Below are 18,981 nucleotides of genomic sequence, written 5' to 3'. Positions count from 1 at the left end.
GTGACACCAGCGATATCAACACTCATTAACTTATCGTTATGATACTGTGTGATTTATGGCTCAGTCCCATCCATCCCGCTCCGGCTGGTGTGCTGCTCTTCCACGATCAGAGCGAGCTCAAGGTTCACGTGTGCTGTTAAAGTTCAGATGTGACTGGCTCTCCTCGTGTCCGTAGTAAGCTGCTGAGTTGTTGGACGAGCCGCAGTCTGGTGCGTCTCCTCCACAGCGACAGAAATGGATGTGGAGAAGGGCCGTCGTCAGTCCAAGGGTTTGAGCACCTTGGAAAAATGTTTGATATTTCTCTTTGTGGCCATGACCGGCGCCTGCATCGGCCTGGTGGTCATCTACTTCACGGATAAAGCCGATTCTTCCACTGATATAGAAGGTGAGAGTGTGTACTCAACAATCAACAATACTGTCAATATTGTTGATTTGATACCTGTTCGGTTAAATTGCTCACTTTTAACTGCATAATCCAACTCAGATCAGATCTTAAAATAATAAATTAAACTCAGTTGAACAATAATCTTTGGTCAAAAGACAATTCTTATACATGTACATGTACACAGTACATAGTACAGAATATTGTGATTGTAATCATTTCTCATGAAAAATAAGTAGTTGTGGGAAAATACTACAAAACAAGACAGTGAGAAATGTTGATATATAATCTGTTGAGCAACACTGAAATATTTGTGGTAATATTCAACCTGCAGTCTGATTTCATCTATGACAATGTCAGATGTCTGGAATACAGAAGGTGATTTGTTATAACTTTACTGGCAAATGATTACTGGCATATATATATATATAATAAATCTGACCTTGTAGGATTGTGTATCTGATATGATGGTACTGACTACAGTCATGTTTTTCTTAGATTCAATTGTTGACCTTCCCACTTTTCCTCTAGCGCCATCATCAGGTCATTGTCCAATACTTCAAATAGCTGCTTAACTAGTGATATTCCCAATCAGCCTCAGTTGTTATTTGTGCTAAGCGCTATGCTAGACTGCCGTAGCATTTAGCTCAAAGTACCGATTGGCAGTATAATCTCACGGAGCCGCTAGCTGTTGACTCTTAGTTTAGATTTTGGGGAACAAGAATCTATTCACATACAATTGAATAACAAAACAAAAATACAATGGAATAATACTAAAATTGTGTGATTCTGTGTCTGATCTGGTCGTCAGATGTGTTGGCACCAGTACAAGCTGCTGTTAAAACAAGGTTTATTTTGCAACGTTTCCTATAAAGTAATAATGTCGTCCATGGTCCTACATTTCCAGAGCTGCACTCGGGCTGTGGAGGTTCTCAGGAGCTGTCCGGAGAGTCGGGCACCTTCAGCAGCTGGAACTACCCCAACAGCTACGACAATGGCAAGAGCTGCACCTGGCACATCACAGTGGATCCTGACAAGGTGACATGGACCATCATTACGGTTCCTTCAAACCAGTGACCTCTTGCAATCGAACGTTACGATTTGTTCTTTAAACTGCTCAACGGCTTTATTGTAAGAGCAGAAAGAATATTTAGCGAGTGTAGAGTAGATGTTTCCATTATTCAAGGAGTGGTAGCGTATTTGGTTGATGACCCCTAATAACATTTACTCACTGTATTCCGTGGACCAGCCCAATATAAGCAAGTCAATAGCGTATTTGTTCATTCAAGGATATGAAACAAGGCCTGAGCATGATGCTGTTTATGAATAGGCGAACAAAAAACTTTCCACTTTCACCTGACTTATACAAAATGTAGTTTTTAACAAATAAAAAGAAAACAGACAAGCGATATTGAGATACGTTTCAAAGCATATTTGGGTTAAATGATAAATGTTAAAATAACAAATAACAACAACAGAACTTATACATCTAACAGCAACAATACCATGATCAAATTTAACACTTTTATCTTCATCATCCAAATAACTGTAATCTTCAAAGATTGACTATCAACATATATAATAACTAAATGGTAGAAGGGTATAAATATCAGAATGTAAAAACTGATTTTGTTATTTTTTTATATCTACAGTGTATGACACGAGAAGAAAGTGACTGTCAAAAATTATTCAAGGATTGATCTTGGGTGATTTTCCTCGTTAAAACCACTTTCTGCACAGATGAAAAGAGTTCCGTCATGACTCAGATCTCAGACCTGATCCTTCACAGTAGAACGTATCAAGCCACAGTTGAGGACAGAGTCTGAGGCCAAAGCAGTGGAGGGCAGCTGGGATGAATGCAGCAGCAGCGTTTGCAGACAGATGGCCGCCTTGTCTCCTCCATTTTCCTCCGCTCTTCTCCCCACACCGACAGGAGGAAAACAAAACCCTTGATGCCTCTGTCTTTTTTTTTTGCACGACTGCCTTCCTGCTCCTCTCCCTGCGTCTCTGCAGGTGTCTGTCTTTCCTTTGCCTTCCTCTGTCTGCAATGTATCTGTCTCAAATGTAAGAGAGAGAAATTAAACACCTCTGCACATCTCTTTGCAGGTGATCCACGTGTGGTTTGAGGGGTTTTCTTTGGAGGAGACGATGCTCTGCACGAGCGACTTCGTCACACTGAGAGACTCTCTGGGAATCATTGGTAAAAACCTCACCTTCACTGAAACCTTCAAACGGAGGAAAAGACATAGATTAAGATAGATAGATAGATAGATAGATAGATAGATAGATAGATAGAGTAGAAGCAAGTATAACATGCACATACCAACTCCCTCCGCTAAGGGGATTGAACTTAGTTGACATGCCCAAATCAGTCCATCCAGCCACGGGCAGACTCCCGCTGGTCCACTGCACACTGCTCCACTTAACACACTCTCCAACCAGGCTGCAGGGCTTACAGCAGTGTACTTACTTCACAAACATGCTGCTTTTCAAGTTGTTTGGATGATTTTTTTATAATGTGTGCCACATCTTGGGTTCTCTACTGCTGCCTTAGAAGCAACTTAACCAGTGGCCGGCCTGACCTAAGTACTGAAGGCAAGCACACTTGGGAAAAATGTGTTAAGACTTCGATTCGATTCGGAAAAGACTTGGACTAAAAGAAATGTAAAATGATTCTAAATGACGCAGCCACACCACTTTATGTGTCTTCATACATATTTTGCATCTCTTTGTAGTCTTCTTTGTGTCCCTTTGTGTTAATTTGATTGACTTTACAACAAGAAATATTCAGATTCTACCACCAACTAACTTTCAACTTCTGGCTCTGGCTCAGGAGGTAGAGGGTCGTCCATTCGATCTCTGGCAAAGTAGAAAAGCTTTCATTCCAAAGTGTTCTTGGGCAAGATACCGAGCCCCCAAGTGTGCCGTATAGTAGTGCTGTGTGAATGCATGTGTGAATGGATTAATGCGACTTCTACTGCACAGCGTTCTGAGTGGTTGATTTAAACACAGTCCATCAGATCATGGCTCCACCTCTGTAATGAACGGCCTCAGTTTTTTCTCTAATTTCCAGTTTGCACAATTAGCTCTTCTTTTAATTGCACCTCTCTTTGTGCACCATTTCTGTGGCGTTTGTAGGTAAATACTGTGGCTACACCAAACCACAGCCGGTGGTGTCACTGACAAACCGCCTGACGGTCTACTTCGACACCAATGACAGAAAGACAGACCAAGGATTCAAGGCTCATTACAAAGCCGTGGCTCCAGAGCTCACAGCCGGTAAGATGATAACTGCAAATCCATTTTAGCAAGAAAATTGCGGTGGACTCCGACATAATGCCGGAGGTCTGTCTCAGAGTACATGATTGACCTAGAAAGGGAGTGTTGTACGGGGACGGGTGCTGGATGAAGAGGGGGCTACGATAAGGGAAATGAAAATAGGGTGGGTGTGAGTGGAGGGTGAGGGGATATATTGCAGGTATCCTTGTGGAGCTGAAGTGTTTTTTCATCCCTGCTGCTAGAAATAGCCGGAGCCGGTGGCTTTCTCCAAGGTGACCAGGGGGATCTGATGACCCCTCACTTCCCTGAGAAGAACTACCTGAACGCAGCTTTATACCAGGTACTGCAACACACATGAGCAGCTCACGTGTGGCTGCGACATGGGGACAGTTATTCACAAGGAGGTTTTCAACATCAGATGAAGCATCACTGACCTTTATCTAAGGATGTTCGGTTGATGTATGTCATGCGTTACCATTATTTCCATTATTTGTGTGTTCATATTACAGCAGATCACATGTTTATATCTAGAAGGAGGAACCCAATGATATTTCTCACCTGACTCTAAAGTTCCCCTCGGTTTTAATGAAGCATTTTTCTTAGTTTTGAGTTCTGTCATAATTTCCAGACAGCTCTTTTCATCTGTTTTATCACCAAGGTTTTTTTTTCTTATTATTTTTGTACTTTCTAACATCAACTTTGATGCTGTTTTCAGCTAAAAGCGCTGATAAAAATATACGTTACCTGCCCAGCACCTAAAAACAGACAGAACCAGTTAGCAATCAGGTTTAGCAGCCAAATAGCCGCATATTTCTCTCAGGATTCGGTGGAGTCCAAATGCAGAGCTACAATAAAAAAAATACTGCCATTTTATTGTTTCGTTTTACTGTCATTGTTAACATTAGTATAATTTCCAAACGCAGCAGAAAGCTCTTTTCATCTGTTTTATCGATGAGGTTCAGCAGTTAAAAAGCCTGATATTTCTCTCAGGATAATCTGTTCGCAGTGGGTGTGGTCATTTGCTGTCTTTAACTGTGATTTAATGGGAATATTCTATGTGAAAATCTGTCTGTGCTGGTAGAATTCATTGGGATGAGTGTGTTTGTGCTGTGCTTGTGTGTTGATCAGTGGAAGATCACAGTGCCTGAGGGCGAAAGGGTCCGACTGACATTTACCTCCTTCGACCTGGTCCCTGAGGCCTGTGCAGACTTCGTTCAGGTCTATGACGGCCACAAGGCTGGCTCTTCTTTAATGGGTAAGCAAGACAAGTGCATCAGAGGAACAGGGAAAAGAAACTACTTCCAAATAGTCTTCATACACTGTGCGTGATGAGGAAGAGGGTGTTTGAAACAGTTTATTTCAAAGCTGGATGTGTAATTATACAGCAAAGGAAAATGTGAGGATTCAGAGCAGACTGTGGGCTTTGTTCCACATTAACAATGTCAACTATGTGGGGCCATGAATAAAAGATGAGCTCAATTAAAAGTTTGAGGAGTTACTTAATAGACCGAGCTTCTGGAGTCTATTTTAAACTTAATTAATTTAGATCTGTCTGCAAAGACTGAATCTTTAAAGTGGCATGGCTGATCTATTGTATTACTGTCAATTATCTAAACAAGAACATGGGTTTGGTTTCACAAAAATACAAATGATCAAAAGAGGAAAAGAAATATCGGAATTGTGTCTATTTTATCAGTCAAACAAATATAAATTAGATGTTAAAATTGTTTTTATATTCATTGTGTTATTAAAAATAATGTAATGCCAGTTTAAAAAAAAGACCACATACTTTAAACTATATCTCAAATACTGTCTTTATGACAAAGACCACACCTATGCTGCCTTATCTTTAAATAATATTCATTTACCATCTGTCTATCTTTCAAAGTCATGTGTACAGCACCGTTCACATGCAATTCAAAGCTTTATAGCTAAATGATAAGCAGATTATAGTTTAATTATAAACCCAATAATCATAACAGTAGAGTACATGAAAGACTAAATCGTTGCATATAGATATGAGGTTGCAATACAGGAAATAGGAGCAGGATTTAGAAAGAGAGGGACATGTGTCGCCCCTCCACCTTGAAATTACACCCCCGTGTTTAAAAGTGAAATTTTAGGATGAAGTTGTCATTGTGCAAACCTCTGTGAATGTTTGTCACCGTTTAGCATGAACTTTATCCTCCATTAAAGGTAAATACTGTGGAGGAAAGATGCCGAAGCCGGTGGAGTCCAGCAGCAACACGATGGTGGTCCGCTTCAAATCCGACAACACTTGGACTTCAAAAGGATTCAAAGCTACTTACACAAAGTCCAGTCTTCCACCTGTTGTTGTTCCCACCACAACAAAACCCACACCCACAGCTACACCCAGACCCACCACAGCACGACCCACCACAGCACGACCCACCACAGCACGACCCACTCCACCTCCTACATCCTCAGGTACGTTTCTCCCCAAACCGACTTTTCCCTTTCATCTTCTCCCTCATTTACTTAAAATAATCCAGTAAACGTGGATCTTACTCATTATCCTATTCCACAGGTCGGCTCACTTTTCTTTTTCAGGCATCTTACCTTCTCCTGCATGTCTCCATTTTGATTTCATTAAATATATGTAACATCAGATATAACTGCCTCACTAAAAGTAAACGTATCAAGGTCCATGCAGATGAACCAGCTGTCTTTGGTGCTTGTATCTCCCAAATTGTTGTTTCTCAGTTATTGAAAAACAAAAGATTTTCATAAACAAGTGAACACAGCTTTGATACCTTTCATTTGTACAGAGTTTCAGTTTGGTTTCCAAAAATCTAAAAAAGTGTCAAATTTCATTGTTAGAATAAATATGTTAATAAATGATATAATAGTTTTTTATAGTTCATTTAACACAACTTCAGTCAGATTTTAAAATTAGTTATATTTTTTTGCTTAGAAATTTTTGACGGGATCCATAGTTTGTAATGTTGTGTTTATGTCTTAAGCTTAATTCCTTATGGTCTTAAATAGTATTTAATTTAACTTGATTGTACCTGTAACCTGAACTTGTCAAACCCAGTGTGAAATATGCAGATTTAAAGGTTCAGTGTGTAGAATTTAGTGACATCTCGTGGTGAAGTTTCATGTTGCAGCTGAATACCCCTCACCTCCCCCTTCGGTTGTCGTAAAAACTCAAAAGGTTTAGTTTGTCCAGTTTGGGCTACTGAAAAAAAACATGGCTGCCTCCATAGAGAGGACCCGCTCCAGATGTAAATATTAAGTATTTAAATATAAAGGGTTTATATTTTATAAAGGGCATTCGAGGGTAAAGAAAACAACAATTAAATTTAGAGTGAAAACCTCACTAGCATTATTTTATATTAAATTTCTGCCAATAGATCCCTTTCACCTAAATCTTACACACCGAACCTTTAAGGTTTTGTCTCAAAATTGACCATTTCATTATCAGTGTTCCCACATTATCTTTGAGGTTTGTTACCTCAGCTTGTTTTTCACCTCACATCCCAGTAATGCCTCCAGCTGCGGTTCTCTGTGCACAGAGAGCTCTAATCAGGTGACAGCTATTGAATAAGGATGAATGCAGGTTGCTCTGTGCGTAGGCGTGGGGAGATCCCCCCTGAGGCTTGACTATACAATGGTGTGTTAGCTACAGACTGGTTCTCTCCAGTGGTCAGTGAAGGTACAAACTACTGGACTTGTGCATGGGGCAGTTTTGTATCAAAGCAAATTGGTCCGAAAAATCCACACACACAGAAAACATTTAAATCTAGCCTCCCGTCTTCTAACAACACAATTTGCATTATGAGTTTTGAATATGATAAAAGAAAGACAGAAAAGATTTTGTTTTTTTTATGTTACGTCTTCTATTGTTATTGGGCAGGAGTAAACTCTGGGCGCAGAGGAGTGATCCAGTCCCCAGGTTTCCCAAATCCATATCCTGCTCATCAGAACAGCTCGTGGAAGATATCCGTGTCCAAAGGACTGCTGGTCAAACTGCAGTTCACTGACCTGGCCATCACAGGAGAGCCTGGACAATGCAAAGAGGACAAACTGGTCATCTCAGATGATTACAGTGTTCTGGGTGAGCCACAACCTAAACGTTCACTCTTGTACACTACTGCTTATTTTTGTTAGATACATTTTATTCAGATTTGTTAAAGCCTTTAACTTGCTGTCTGACTCCTGAACACATTTTAAGATAATCTCAGAATATCATCACTGTATCTGCTCCATCAGTCAGGTCACATACAGTTCAGCTCAGAATCCACAGCCTGCTGTAAAACTGCAGGGCAGCTGATATAGGTTTATCTATTGCTGAGTTCTCAAGGACTGAAGGGCTGAGGTGCAGGTGCACGCTCAGGGAGAAACAAATAACAAGGCGTCCTTACAAATAAAAACTTGAATTCATGAGCAACTAGAAAAGCAGGGCCCGACAGTCCCATTATGAAACCACATTCACTCGATCCAGATTTTTATTTATTTACACCAATTTGCGCACATTCATAAATATCAGTCCCCATCATCATGATCCATGAATTATTTTCTGAGAACTCAACAGAAAAGTTAAAAACACCTCGCAATGTTGAAGACATTTTTTTTTAAAAAAGACCACAAAACAAATTTGCTAAGCTTTAGGAAATGTTCTTCTTTAAAATAAGAACTTCCATAAGGTTAGTGGACCTTCATCATGGTTACACTAGTAAACACATGGGTAAGGTCTGTGAATGATGAAAAACAACAATGAAGACCAGTGTTTTGTCAATCCATCCATCCCTTCTCCAAATAGAGACTTTGTCACTGTATAATAATCTCATTCTTCAAATGAATAAGATGGGAACACCCACTCGCACAGTTTTATTTTACCATATTGTATTTTAGTGTTTAAATGCATCTTTGAATCTTCATCCCTCGCTCAACTCTCCTCACCCCCTCCCTCCCCTCATTTCCAGGCACACACTGCGGCCACATCCTCCCCCCAGTGGTGGTCAGTGCCAGCGAAACAATATCTGTCACCTTCCAGTCCGACAGTCGCCTCACAGACCGAGGATTCTCCGCCAAGTGGGAGGCTGTGCATCCTGAGGATATCACAGGTACAGAGGACTGACACACACACACACACACACACACACACACACACACACACACACACACACACACACACACACACACACACACACACACACACACACACTCAGCACCGTGTTCAGATGAACCATAAAACATCTTGCTCCTCTTACATATATTTCTAAAAGCAGAAACATTGTTGCATAAGAAGTGTGAACTGTGCCTGAGCACAGATCAGAGTACAGTTTGAAGCATAAAGATAAAACTACCTTTATCTGTTTCTTTATCATCACTATCAGGCCAGAGGGAGACTTGACCTAACATGTGAGAATAGTAATATAACAAAGGGGAAATACTCTCTTACAAGTAAAAGTCCTGCTTTGTACTTAGATAGAGATAATCAGCAAAAATCTAAAGACAAAAACAGAATAAAAAAGGAAAACTCAGCCCCCTGAAAAACAGAAACACAGCACAGAATATATACAAACACAATAGCCACAGTCCCAATTAAACTAAGTGTGTTCGAAATAGCCTTTCTTAAAAGAAAAAAAACAAAGGTTTATATCCATATTACAGCATTTTTTTTACAAAAAAAAGAGAAATGATACACGTATAGTATTGGACTTAATAAATTAATGTTTACCCAGAAATAATTTCAGTCGGCTACAGTGTCCTGCATCTTGTCGAACACACCTCATCTTATATTTACATTTTTATCATGGTGAGATTGTACATTTTACTCCTGAAGACTCTCTCTTATCACAGTCAGATACTGTAGCTTTTCCAAACTTATCTGTTCCGACCGTGCATCTTGTGCAGCATCTCGATCACTCTCTCTTCCTGTTCCAGAAATCCAGGGCTGTGGCGTTTCTTCCAAAGTGGAAACCGGTGTCATCAAGTCCCAGAACTGGCCTATGAACTACAAGGCCAACTCTGAGTGCATGTGGAACATCGCTCTGCCTCAGAGGAAAAATATCACTCTGACGTTCACTGACTTTGACCTAGAAGCCAAAGATTTCATCTCGTCCAAATGCTTCGACAACATCGTAGTGTACGACCTCGATGGTGCCACCAATGAGCTGATTCAGAAGCACGGTGAGTTGGTTCGCCTGAATTATGGTCAGTTGCCTCAAAATCAAAATCAAAAATCAAATAGATTAAATTAAACAAATTTAAGGTTTTAGCTGTATCATTTCCAGGATCAGTGTAACAGAGAAGGATAGATCCTCTGTATCTGTGTTCCAGGTCCTTTCTGTGGGACCACATTGCCTCAAACCATTCAGACAAGGGGCAACAGGCTGGTGGTTCGTTTCCACTCAGACTTGTTCACTGAGGCCAAAGGCTTCAGGGCGCACTGGAGTACAAACCCCAGTCTGCCTGCTCCCACTGAGCCACCTGCTCAGCCCAACCCCTGGGACAAGATCACCATAGGTAAAGTATCAATCAATCAACTGGTTAGTTGAATGACACAAAGTTGTTTTAGTAGAGAGAGTAGAGAAGAAAAAAAGGGCCTCACTGGCTGGTTCCAACTTCCTTAAAACTTTACTCGTCCTAAATATGACCAGATTTCATACATTTGCAATTTACGATAGTGTAGATAATGTTTTCTGCTTTGCCGTTTATGTGCCATAAGAGATATAAATATCCATAAGAGATATAAAGGATATATTTTTATTACATGTGTGATGCAGCTTTACATTTAGTATTTTGGATTCCTTGATTTACACATCTCTGCAGCTCATGTTAGGAGAGCAGTGTTGTCCTGTCACCAGACCAACAGTAGCAGAGGCCTGCCTTTTCTTTATGTAATTCATGCATCCTCTCTTCCTCACTCCTCATTCACACTCACCTCCCCCATATCCTCCTTGCTCCTCCTCCCAGATGTGCACAAGGTGATTTGGTGTGCAGGGAATATAACGTATTCTCCCGGCTGTCACCCGATTCCCATTCTTCACCTCTGCGATGAGCCCCTGGCGGCTCAGGCCTCTGTCGAGCTAATTGCTGAAATAGAGCTTGCAGTGTCTGTTTTTTTTCCCCTCACCCAGGCTCTGACCAGAGGTGGAGAAGAGATAATATAAGAAAATGTAGGATGCAGATGTCTTATGTTGGATGACAGATAGAAATGTATATCTTTATTCATGTGATGTCAAGTAGTTTGAGTCCAATTCAGGACCTATTGTGTGTGACAACCAAAAACCTGGCGTGATTAGAAAATGATGCTTAGAAAAATACAAACGAGAGCAGCAGAGGCAAGGACTGAGAATACGAGCTCTTGTTATCTGTTAGCTGCAGATTCATATTGTATATTCAGGCTTTGTTTAAACAAACACTAACCGCAAACAAATGTACACGTGATCAGACAACCAGCTGTTTGACAGTGGTCTCCATCTCATTTCCCAGACTGGCCCGTTACATGTGGCAAACCGGCCATCCCTCCGACTGTTATGTCTCGCATCGTGAACGGAGAGCCAGCCAAAGCTCACTCATGGCCCTGGCAGGTGTCCATGCAGGTGAGACTCTTCCCTCATGAACAATGAACAGTCACATGAAGATAGAAACGATTACATCCAAGTACGGAGGGGCAGGGCCAGGGGCAGCCTCAGCGGAAATCTGATTGGTGTGTGTGTGTGTGTGTGTGTGTGTGTGTGTGTGTGTGTGTGTGTGTGTGTGTGTGTGTGTGTGTGTGTGTGTGTGTGTGTGTGTGTGTGTGTGTGTGTGTGTGTGTGTGTGTTTCAGGTGTGGCCTGCCAGTCGTCCAGAACCTACATTCTTCCACACCTGTGGTGGAACAATCATCCATAAGAACTGGGTTCTCACAGCAGCCCACTGCTTCATAAAGTAAATGCTCCGTTTCACCATCTTCACATCAATGCATGTAGAACTAGAGCTCGTACCTCTAGAACAGTCTCCTTATGAAATCACATTTAAGTCCACTAGATCCAGATTTGTATCAGAATCTGCACCAAATTGCACACACTCATAAATATCAGTCCCCTAAATATTCCCGATTTTTTTCCTATAAATGACAGAATATCCCATCAACTGATTCATTATGATGCAGTTGCTGTAAACTGTGAGTCATTGTGATTGATCCCTCTGCTGATTCCCTGTCCAGCTATGCCGATGAGCTGCAGCGTTGGCGGATGTGCCTCGGCAAACACAACCTGACCTACACAGAGCCGAGCGAACGCTGCTTCAATGTGTCGGGCATCTATCGCCACGAGGGCTTCAAGTATCCCACGGTGCCCACGGTGGAGTTTGACATCGCCCTGGTCAGGCTGGACGGGGAGGCGGTGGCCAGCAGTGAGATCTCGTACGCTTGCCTTCCCTCCGAGGAAGAGGTCCTGCCCAAGAACAAGATGTGCTACGCCACCGGCTGGGGAGATGAGACCGGTGAGGTTTGAGGTTAACATTTGTATGGTTATATTTCTAAATAAATAAAACTACCTTTTTTATTATTACTTATAACTTTACCTTTTATATTTTATTCCTTGAGATGATACAGTAATACACCACCCCAGGAGACACCTGCCATGAAATAGTTTTACAGATTGCACACCCTCTACGGGACTTACTGTGTAAATTACCTCCAGTGTTTATGCTCCTCAGGGAATCAAACTTAAGTTCTTTCCCTTTTTCAGGCGATTCACTTAATGCTAAAGTTGCGGAGGCCCTTAACCAGGTGGCCTTGCCCGTCGTGCCGTACGACACCTGCAAGCGGATGGATTACTGGTGGTTCCAGGTCAAGAGCTCCATGATCTGCTGCGGTTACACCCTGCCTGATGAGCTCAAGTCTGTCTGCCAGGTAACGTAAGACAACACATAGATAACACTTGTTGCATAGCATTCAGATTTCACCTTGAAAAATGCTGATGGGGTTTTTGATGCCGTTTCATGACTTTGGCTTACAGGGAGATTCAGGTGGTCCTCTCGTGTGCCAGGATACCGCTGGCGGCCCTTGGGAAATTCACGGTATCACCAGTTTCGGCCCAATTGGATGCATCATGAATAAGAAACCCTCTGTGTTCACTCGCTCCTCCGCCTACCTCCCCTGGATCCAAAATGCCATCCGCAGAGACATGTACAATAAACACAGTACGAATCCAGCTGCTCTGAAATGACCCACTTTGCTCAAAAACTAAATATGGCACAAGTCAGATGTTTTTTTTCTCTCACTGGTTTTCACCCTCTGTCCTCCTTGTGTAGCATCTGGCTGTGGAGGGGCAAAGGACTTGACTGGCACAGGTGGCACCATTTCCTCTATGGGTTACCCTGGCACCTACAGCAACAAAGCCCACTGCCAGTGGAACATCCGGGCGCCTGCCGGCAAATTGGTCCACCTCCATTTCCACAATTTCTCCCTGGAGGAGAGTCCGCTGTGCTTGAATGACAAAGTCAGCCTCTCGGACCGATTAGGAACTCTCGGTATGTGACTGTTTTCTTTTTACTCTCCAGCTGATAACGATTTTTTCTCATTTGATAAGATTTTTATTTTGTGTAAATGTCATCTCACAATAAAGTGTCAGACTCATAGCTCCAATGAGAGATGACAGGAGATGACTGCCAACAGACCTGACAGCCATTTATAACAGATGGAGGTCAAGACAATTATCTCCCGAGGCCAGAAAAACACGTCCACTTATCAAAACACCAACAAGCATTAACTAGAAAAATATAGGATAGGATATGAGTAAGATAAGATAAGATAAAACGTCCTTTATTAGTCCCACAATTTGCAGTGTTACAGCAGCAAGAGTCAAAAGGACATCAGCAAGTAATAAGTAACATGCAATACTTAAGGTTAAGGAATATAAGAAATATATAGAGAACAAAAACAGACGAAACAGATTAAGAAAGAACGAAAAAGGACAAAGTTAGAGAGAAAAGGGAGTGAGCGAGAGCTGCTGCAACGGCCACTAGGGAGGCGCCATTTTACTATAATAATTATAACTCTGCTAAGGAATCCACAAAATACAAATGCATATCTTCACATTTATTTAAGTCAACTCAATATTTAAGATCAAATAATCAATTAGAAATATCTTTTTCACGATCTCTCTATTAAGAATGTGAAAAAATGTATTACAAAATAATGACTCGGCAAACATTTTAATAATAAAAATATTTGTCAAGGTTATATGACAACCACAATGTGAAGATTCATTAAATGTTGGTCAGACCAGGACTTGTTGATGTTCACCTCTCCTCAGGCACCTTCTGCAGCCATGTGCCCCCCAAAGACCTGGTGAGCGATGGAGAAACCCTTCACATCTCCTTCTCCTCCAACGACAAGGTGGTGGACACGGGCTTCATGGCCACCTGGAGAGCAGTGGACCCCACAGTGGGTAAGACAGGAGGAAAAAGTGCAGGACACTGAGGGAATAACCTCCGGGCAAAAATGAACATTTTGTTCTCTCCTACACACACAGCTCCTTGTGGAGGAAGCTTCAGCAGTGCTCAGGGTGAAATCACCTCTCCTAACTGGCCCGGTCACTACCAGGCCCAGTCTGTGTGCACGTGGCGTATCACCATTCCTTCAGCGAAGAGTGTCCATGTAGCCTTCACTCACTTCGAGCTGCAGGCCATAAACGCTTTAGGAAACTGTATGGACTATGTGGAGGTCTTCAGTGGAGAAAGCATGGCATCGTCAGGTTTGTGCTTAAACTTCAATTATGTCCATTTCTAAGTATTTTCTGTTCAGGTCCGTGTAATCATTGTCTGAGATGTTGCTTTCAGTTTGCTGTAGAAACAGTGATGCAGAAACTTTAGATATTTCTCTGTTCTGCAGGACGATTCTGTGGCTTCAGCCCTCCATCCACCATGACCATCCCCGGCAACGTGGTCGTCATTCGCTTCCTTAGTAACGGAGCTAATCAGCAGCAGGGTTTCCGTGCTTACTGGACCACAGACCCCAGTGTTATCCCAACATTACCTCCTCCACCTCCCAACCCATGGGACAGTATCACAATCAGTAAGTGTTGGACTGGTCCATCTCACAGCAGCCCTGTGTCTCTGATGTGGGTTGTGTGTTCTCATGTGGCGGTTCACTGTTTCTACACGTTTTTTGTTTTAGATCACTTCATATAAAATAAACAGCTGCAGGATCTGTATCCACCAGGAACTATAACTGTACCTGTGATAGGACAGTTTCACCTGTTTTTATTTGACACTTCTGCTTTTATTAGCCCCTAGTCAAATTAAAAAACTGGAATGGCACTCAGAAGAGCCCATCAGCCTCCTTGACCTCTTAAAACCCACTGGGCAGCATGAAATCATCATTTTGAAGCAGGGGCCTAGCTGGTCAAATGCAGGATTTTAAGGAGTGAAATTCAATCAAGCTGCATCAAATTGCACAAACTCATAGATATCAGGTCCCTAATTGGCCTGATATTTTTCATCAAGATCTATGAATTATTCACTGTGAAAATGGTTAAAAATGTCAAAGAAGCCTCCCTAACTTGCATTATTAATGAAAGTGATTTGAATAAAAGTAATGGCTTCTTCCGTGACCCATACCACATCCTTATACCAATTTTTTTAGTAATCCGTCCAGTATTTCTTCCATAAACTTGCTTACAAACGAACCAACCATTATTCTATTTGATATATTATGTATAGATAACTGAATTCTACCTTTTCTCTTGCCAGGCTGGCCGAAAGACTGTGGAAACCCAGCGGTGAAACCCAACACAGCGACAGCCAGGGTGGTCAATGGGGTAGAGGCGGTCCCACACTCCTGGCCCTGGCAAGTCTCCATGCAGGTACCGTCGACTCCTGCATCTCTGGGTGCCTGAAGAGCGATAAAGAAGATATTTTATTTAATAAAAATGTATTTCTCTCTTTCCGTAGGCTACAATAGTGCCTCCCATACCTTACATGCACGGCTGTGGAGGCTCTTTGATCCACGAGGAGTGGGTCCTGACGGCTGCTCACTGTTTCATGAAGTAAGATACAAAGACCTACAGTACATGCCATTTTAAAAAAACCTGCTGTTCTTTGAAGCAGCTATAATCGATATTTTTATTGTAATAATGAATCATGACAAAGCTTTGTTACAAGTTGCAGCTCATTATTTAGCTGTCTGGTCGGTCTTAGCGCAGATATTTCCCTCAGGAGGAGGTAGAGACCAAAAACTGAGCAAAATAAAGAACTTGCATTTGTCCGGTGACCAGATGTCTAAATAAGCATATTCTTACTAACAATTTAACATCAACATAAATGGGGATGTGTTAGGACTGGTTTCTGCTGCCCCCAGCTGACAAAAAGTGGTAATTGAAGGTTTAAAAGCTGCAGCCCAGTGAAACACTTGTTTTCATTAATTTTTGTACAGTAGCCAAAAGTCAAAAAGTCAAACAAGTTCTGATTTTCTCCTTCACCTTCGCTCCAGGCCACTGAATATACCCTCCCAATGGCGCATGTGTCTCGGGAAGCACCACATGAACTCCTCCATGGATGTTCCCTCAGCGCAGAAGTGCTACATGGTGGACGGTATCATCCGGCACAAGGGCTTTGTCTACGAGCAGGATAAAAGCGACATCACCAATGACATCGCCCTGGTGCATTTGGCTGAGCCTGTCAATATGACTAAGGAGATCAGCCCCGTCTGTCTGCCCGAACCTGGGGTTGTGATGCCCGCCGGAAGGTCCTGCATTGTCACCGGATGGGGAGACGAGAAAGGTAGAAGCGATCGCACACATTTCCTTTTCCTGTAAAGGAACTGTAGTTATAACGCAACTGCAATAATAATGTTAATTGTAGAAGTAGGTGTTAAAGCAGCACTATTTAAGTTTTACTGAGCTACAGTGCCCTCTGCAGCCAAAAATGGTGATTACATTTGCTGGGCTCAGTGTACTGGTGGTTTTAATGTAGAGAAAAAACTAAATGTATCAATGTGTTGACCAGAGCTCTGACTTCGTAGTCCCACTCCCTGAACTGAAACTGAATGGTGAATATTACCCATGATCCCCCAGCTTCCTGAACCAGAAGGGCTGCCGCTTTAACGTATACACCAAAGTCGGTTTAGAATTCTAAAAGTTTCCTTGTTGAAAATTTAATATTTTTTGAGTCTTTGTAACTTATCTACACTTCAGCATTGCTGTTGAACTTGCTGGGCCTGATTCTGGATATTGAAGCAAATATCAGAGTGTCTTAAAGTTTTGTTGTTCACAGGACGCAAATTGGATTGAACTGTAAATGTCAGTTTTTTTCTCTTCTTTCTCAGGTTCAATGTTTCCCCAAGTGGCTAAGAAGCTGAATCAAGCCCCACTTCCTATCGTTGACTTCCAGACCTGCAGTAAACCTGCTTACTGGTCGGACACCCTCAGACCCTCCATGATCTGTGCTGGGTACGAGTCTCCAGATGAGCTGAAGTCAGCCTGTCAGGTGAGAGGACACATTCAGAACAAAACTGACACACAAAAAACTTGTTTGCTGAAATTCCCATCATGCTTTTCCTTATATAAACGAGCTGGCCTCTAATGATTGTGTTGTCCGTTATGTAACTATACTGTTTTGTTTGTGACCAGTCAGCCTTGATTGCAAATGGCTGCCCAGTATTCAGACATAATTGGACAAGAGAACACAGGAACATTATTTGTTTGACATCATGAGCAGCCATGCAAGCGAGGACAAGGACACGAGGAGGATTAGAAATTTAGAAAAACACTTCAGAAGAAGCACCGATGGGGTTTTTCTGTAGAGCTTTAGGAAACACAACATTGACATTTGCCTTGTAGAAGAAGTTACCCTTCTGCGAAGAATTAAAGACACAATATGATGAATCAAATCTCTGTACTTTATGAAACCCAAGCATGGTCGTTCTCTGGAAGGACTTTCAGGTGACATCCACACCACTACATGTTCGTTTGAAAACGTATCAACTCTGCTACGGATTCGTCTGGTGGCCCCACTACTCTGGCGTTTTAGAGCCATTAATTTTGAGACGTTTATCCAAACTGCTGACCCCGCTTTAGTTTGAAAACTCTGGGGCTGCGTTTTCGTCTGGATGTGCACTAATGGAGAAGTTTGGAAACTATGACATAGACACAACCAGTGTAGAACACAACATGGAGGATCAATAACAAGCGTTGCTGACCCTGTTGTCTTTGCTAACAGCTGGTGTGCTTATTCTGGCGACACATGTGTAGGACCCCAGCAATAGCCTATAGCACATATACTGTATGTCTTCCCATTACACCTATTTGCACATGCCCAGTGTTCGCGAGGTCACGTGACATGCATTTTGAGGCGTTTTAGTATGGACGTGGAATAAAACTGACAACAAATCCAAAACGATTGTGTGGACAGAGATCGTTTGAGTTTTAAAACGTTGTTTGGTGACCTCATGACAACATTGAATCCATCAGGCGAAGATCCAAGTATTAATCAATCCTTCTTCAGTCCATTGACTCTCATCAAACCACCTCTCAGCTTAAAACACAGGAAATCACGTAGGCATCACATCAATACGTTAATAACTTAAATCTGAAATGCTCATCTCCCACGGCCTCCAGAAAAATCTGCCTGGATATTTTACCTCTACAAATCAGGCACAAAGATGACTCCAGCGGTGGTCAGTTTCAAATGTCCCCATCTTCTTACCTGTGCAGTAAATCTTTTGCTGTTTTCCTGCAGGGCGACTCTGGGGGTCCTTTCGTCTGCACGGCCGCTGGAGCCAACACCACCTGGGAGGTTCACGGCATCGTCAGCTTCGGACCACAGGGCTGTATCAAAGACAAGAAACCGTCTGTATTCACCCGCGTGTCTGCCTTCAGTGACTGGATCAATGACAACATCAAGAAGTTTATATATGACAGCAAAGTATAATATTATCGTTTAATAAAGATTTAAACCTCTTTTACTTTTGTATGCTTCTCCAGACCATGTACCTCTTCCCTTAAGATCCACCTTTAAGTATTACTCTTTGCTGCACACTGCGAAGTATCATGCTAATTGACAGGGATTCACTATAAGTCGTTCTCTGAGGAGATGGTGTCAGAAAAACTCAAGTTGAATATTATATCTGATATTTCTCATATTTTAAAAGTTCACAGGTAAAAGAAAGAAAAACATCATGAGCAATTACATTTTTTGGCAAATATCGCAATAGGTTTTGTGTATAACTAACTGAAACTATACATTTTCCAATGCGCTTCTTTTGTTCTATTCCTGTAATTTATGATGTTTATATGTGAATTGTTATGATGGTTGTATGAGTTAAACTTATGAAGAATATGTGGGTAATTACATTGTAATAAC

General features: G+C 41.9%; 1 protein-coding gene across 1 annotated transcript; it reads left to right on the top strand.

Annotated features, from left to right (window-relative positions):
• The first annotated feature begins 234 nt into the window (after positions 1-234).
• zgc:154142 (uncharacterized protein LOC555481 homolog) lies at positions 235-18,623 on the top strand. The gene is made up of 26 exons (XM_035169933.2): positions 235-385; positions 1,290-1,420; positions 2,489-2,582; positions 3,521-3,661; positions 3,904-4,001; positions 4,790-4,916; positions 5,858-6,109; positions 7,542-7,742; positions 8,611-8,751; positions 9,575-9,820; positions 9,971-10,156; positions 11,126-11,235; positions 11,462-11,562; positions 11,840-12,117; positions 12,366-12,529; positions 12,636-12,819; positions 12,931-13,149; positions 13,935-14,069; positions 14,154-14,375; positions 14,513-14,695; positions 15,373-15,485; positions 15,574-15,668; positions 16,112-16,401; positions 16,946-17,106; positions 18,358-18,543; positions 18,603-18,623. Exons 1-26 carry the CDS (start codon positions 235-237, stop codon positions 18,621-18,623), a joined length of 4,230 nt encoding a protein of 1,409 aa, XP_035025824.2.
• The last annotated feature ends 358 nt before the right edge of the window (positions 18,624-18,981 follow it).

This window comes from Hippoglossus stenolepis, chromosome 2 (genome assembly GCF_022539355.2).
Source record: "Hippoglossus stenolepis isolate QCI-W04-F060 chromosome 2, HSTE1.2, whole genome shotgun sequence".
NCBI lineage: Eukaryota > Metazoa > Chordata > Actinopteri > Pleuronectiformes > Pleuronectidae > Hippoglossus > Hippoglossus stenolepis.
Note: the sequence above shows the minus strand (reverse complement) of the source record. Positions and strands in the feature narration are given on the sequence as shown.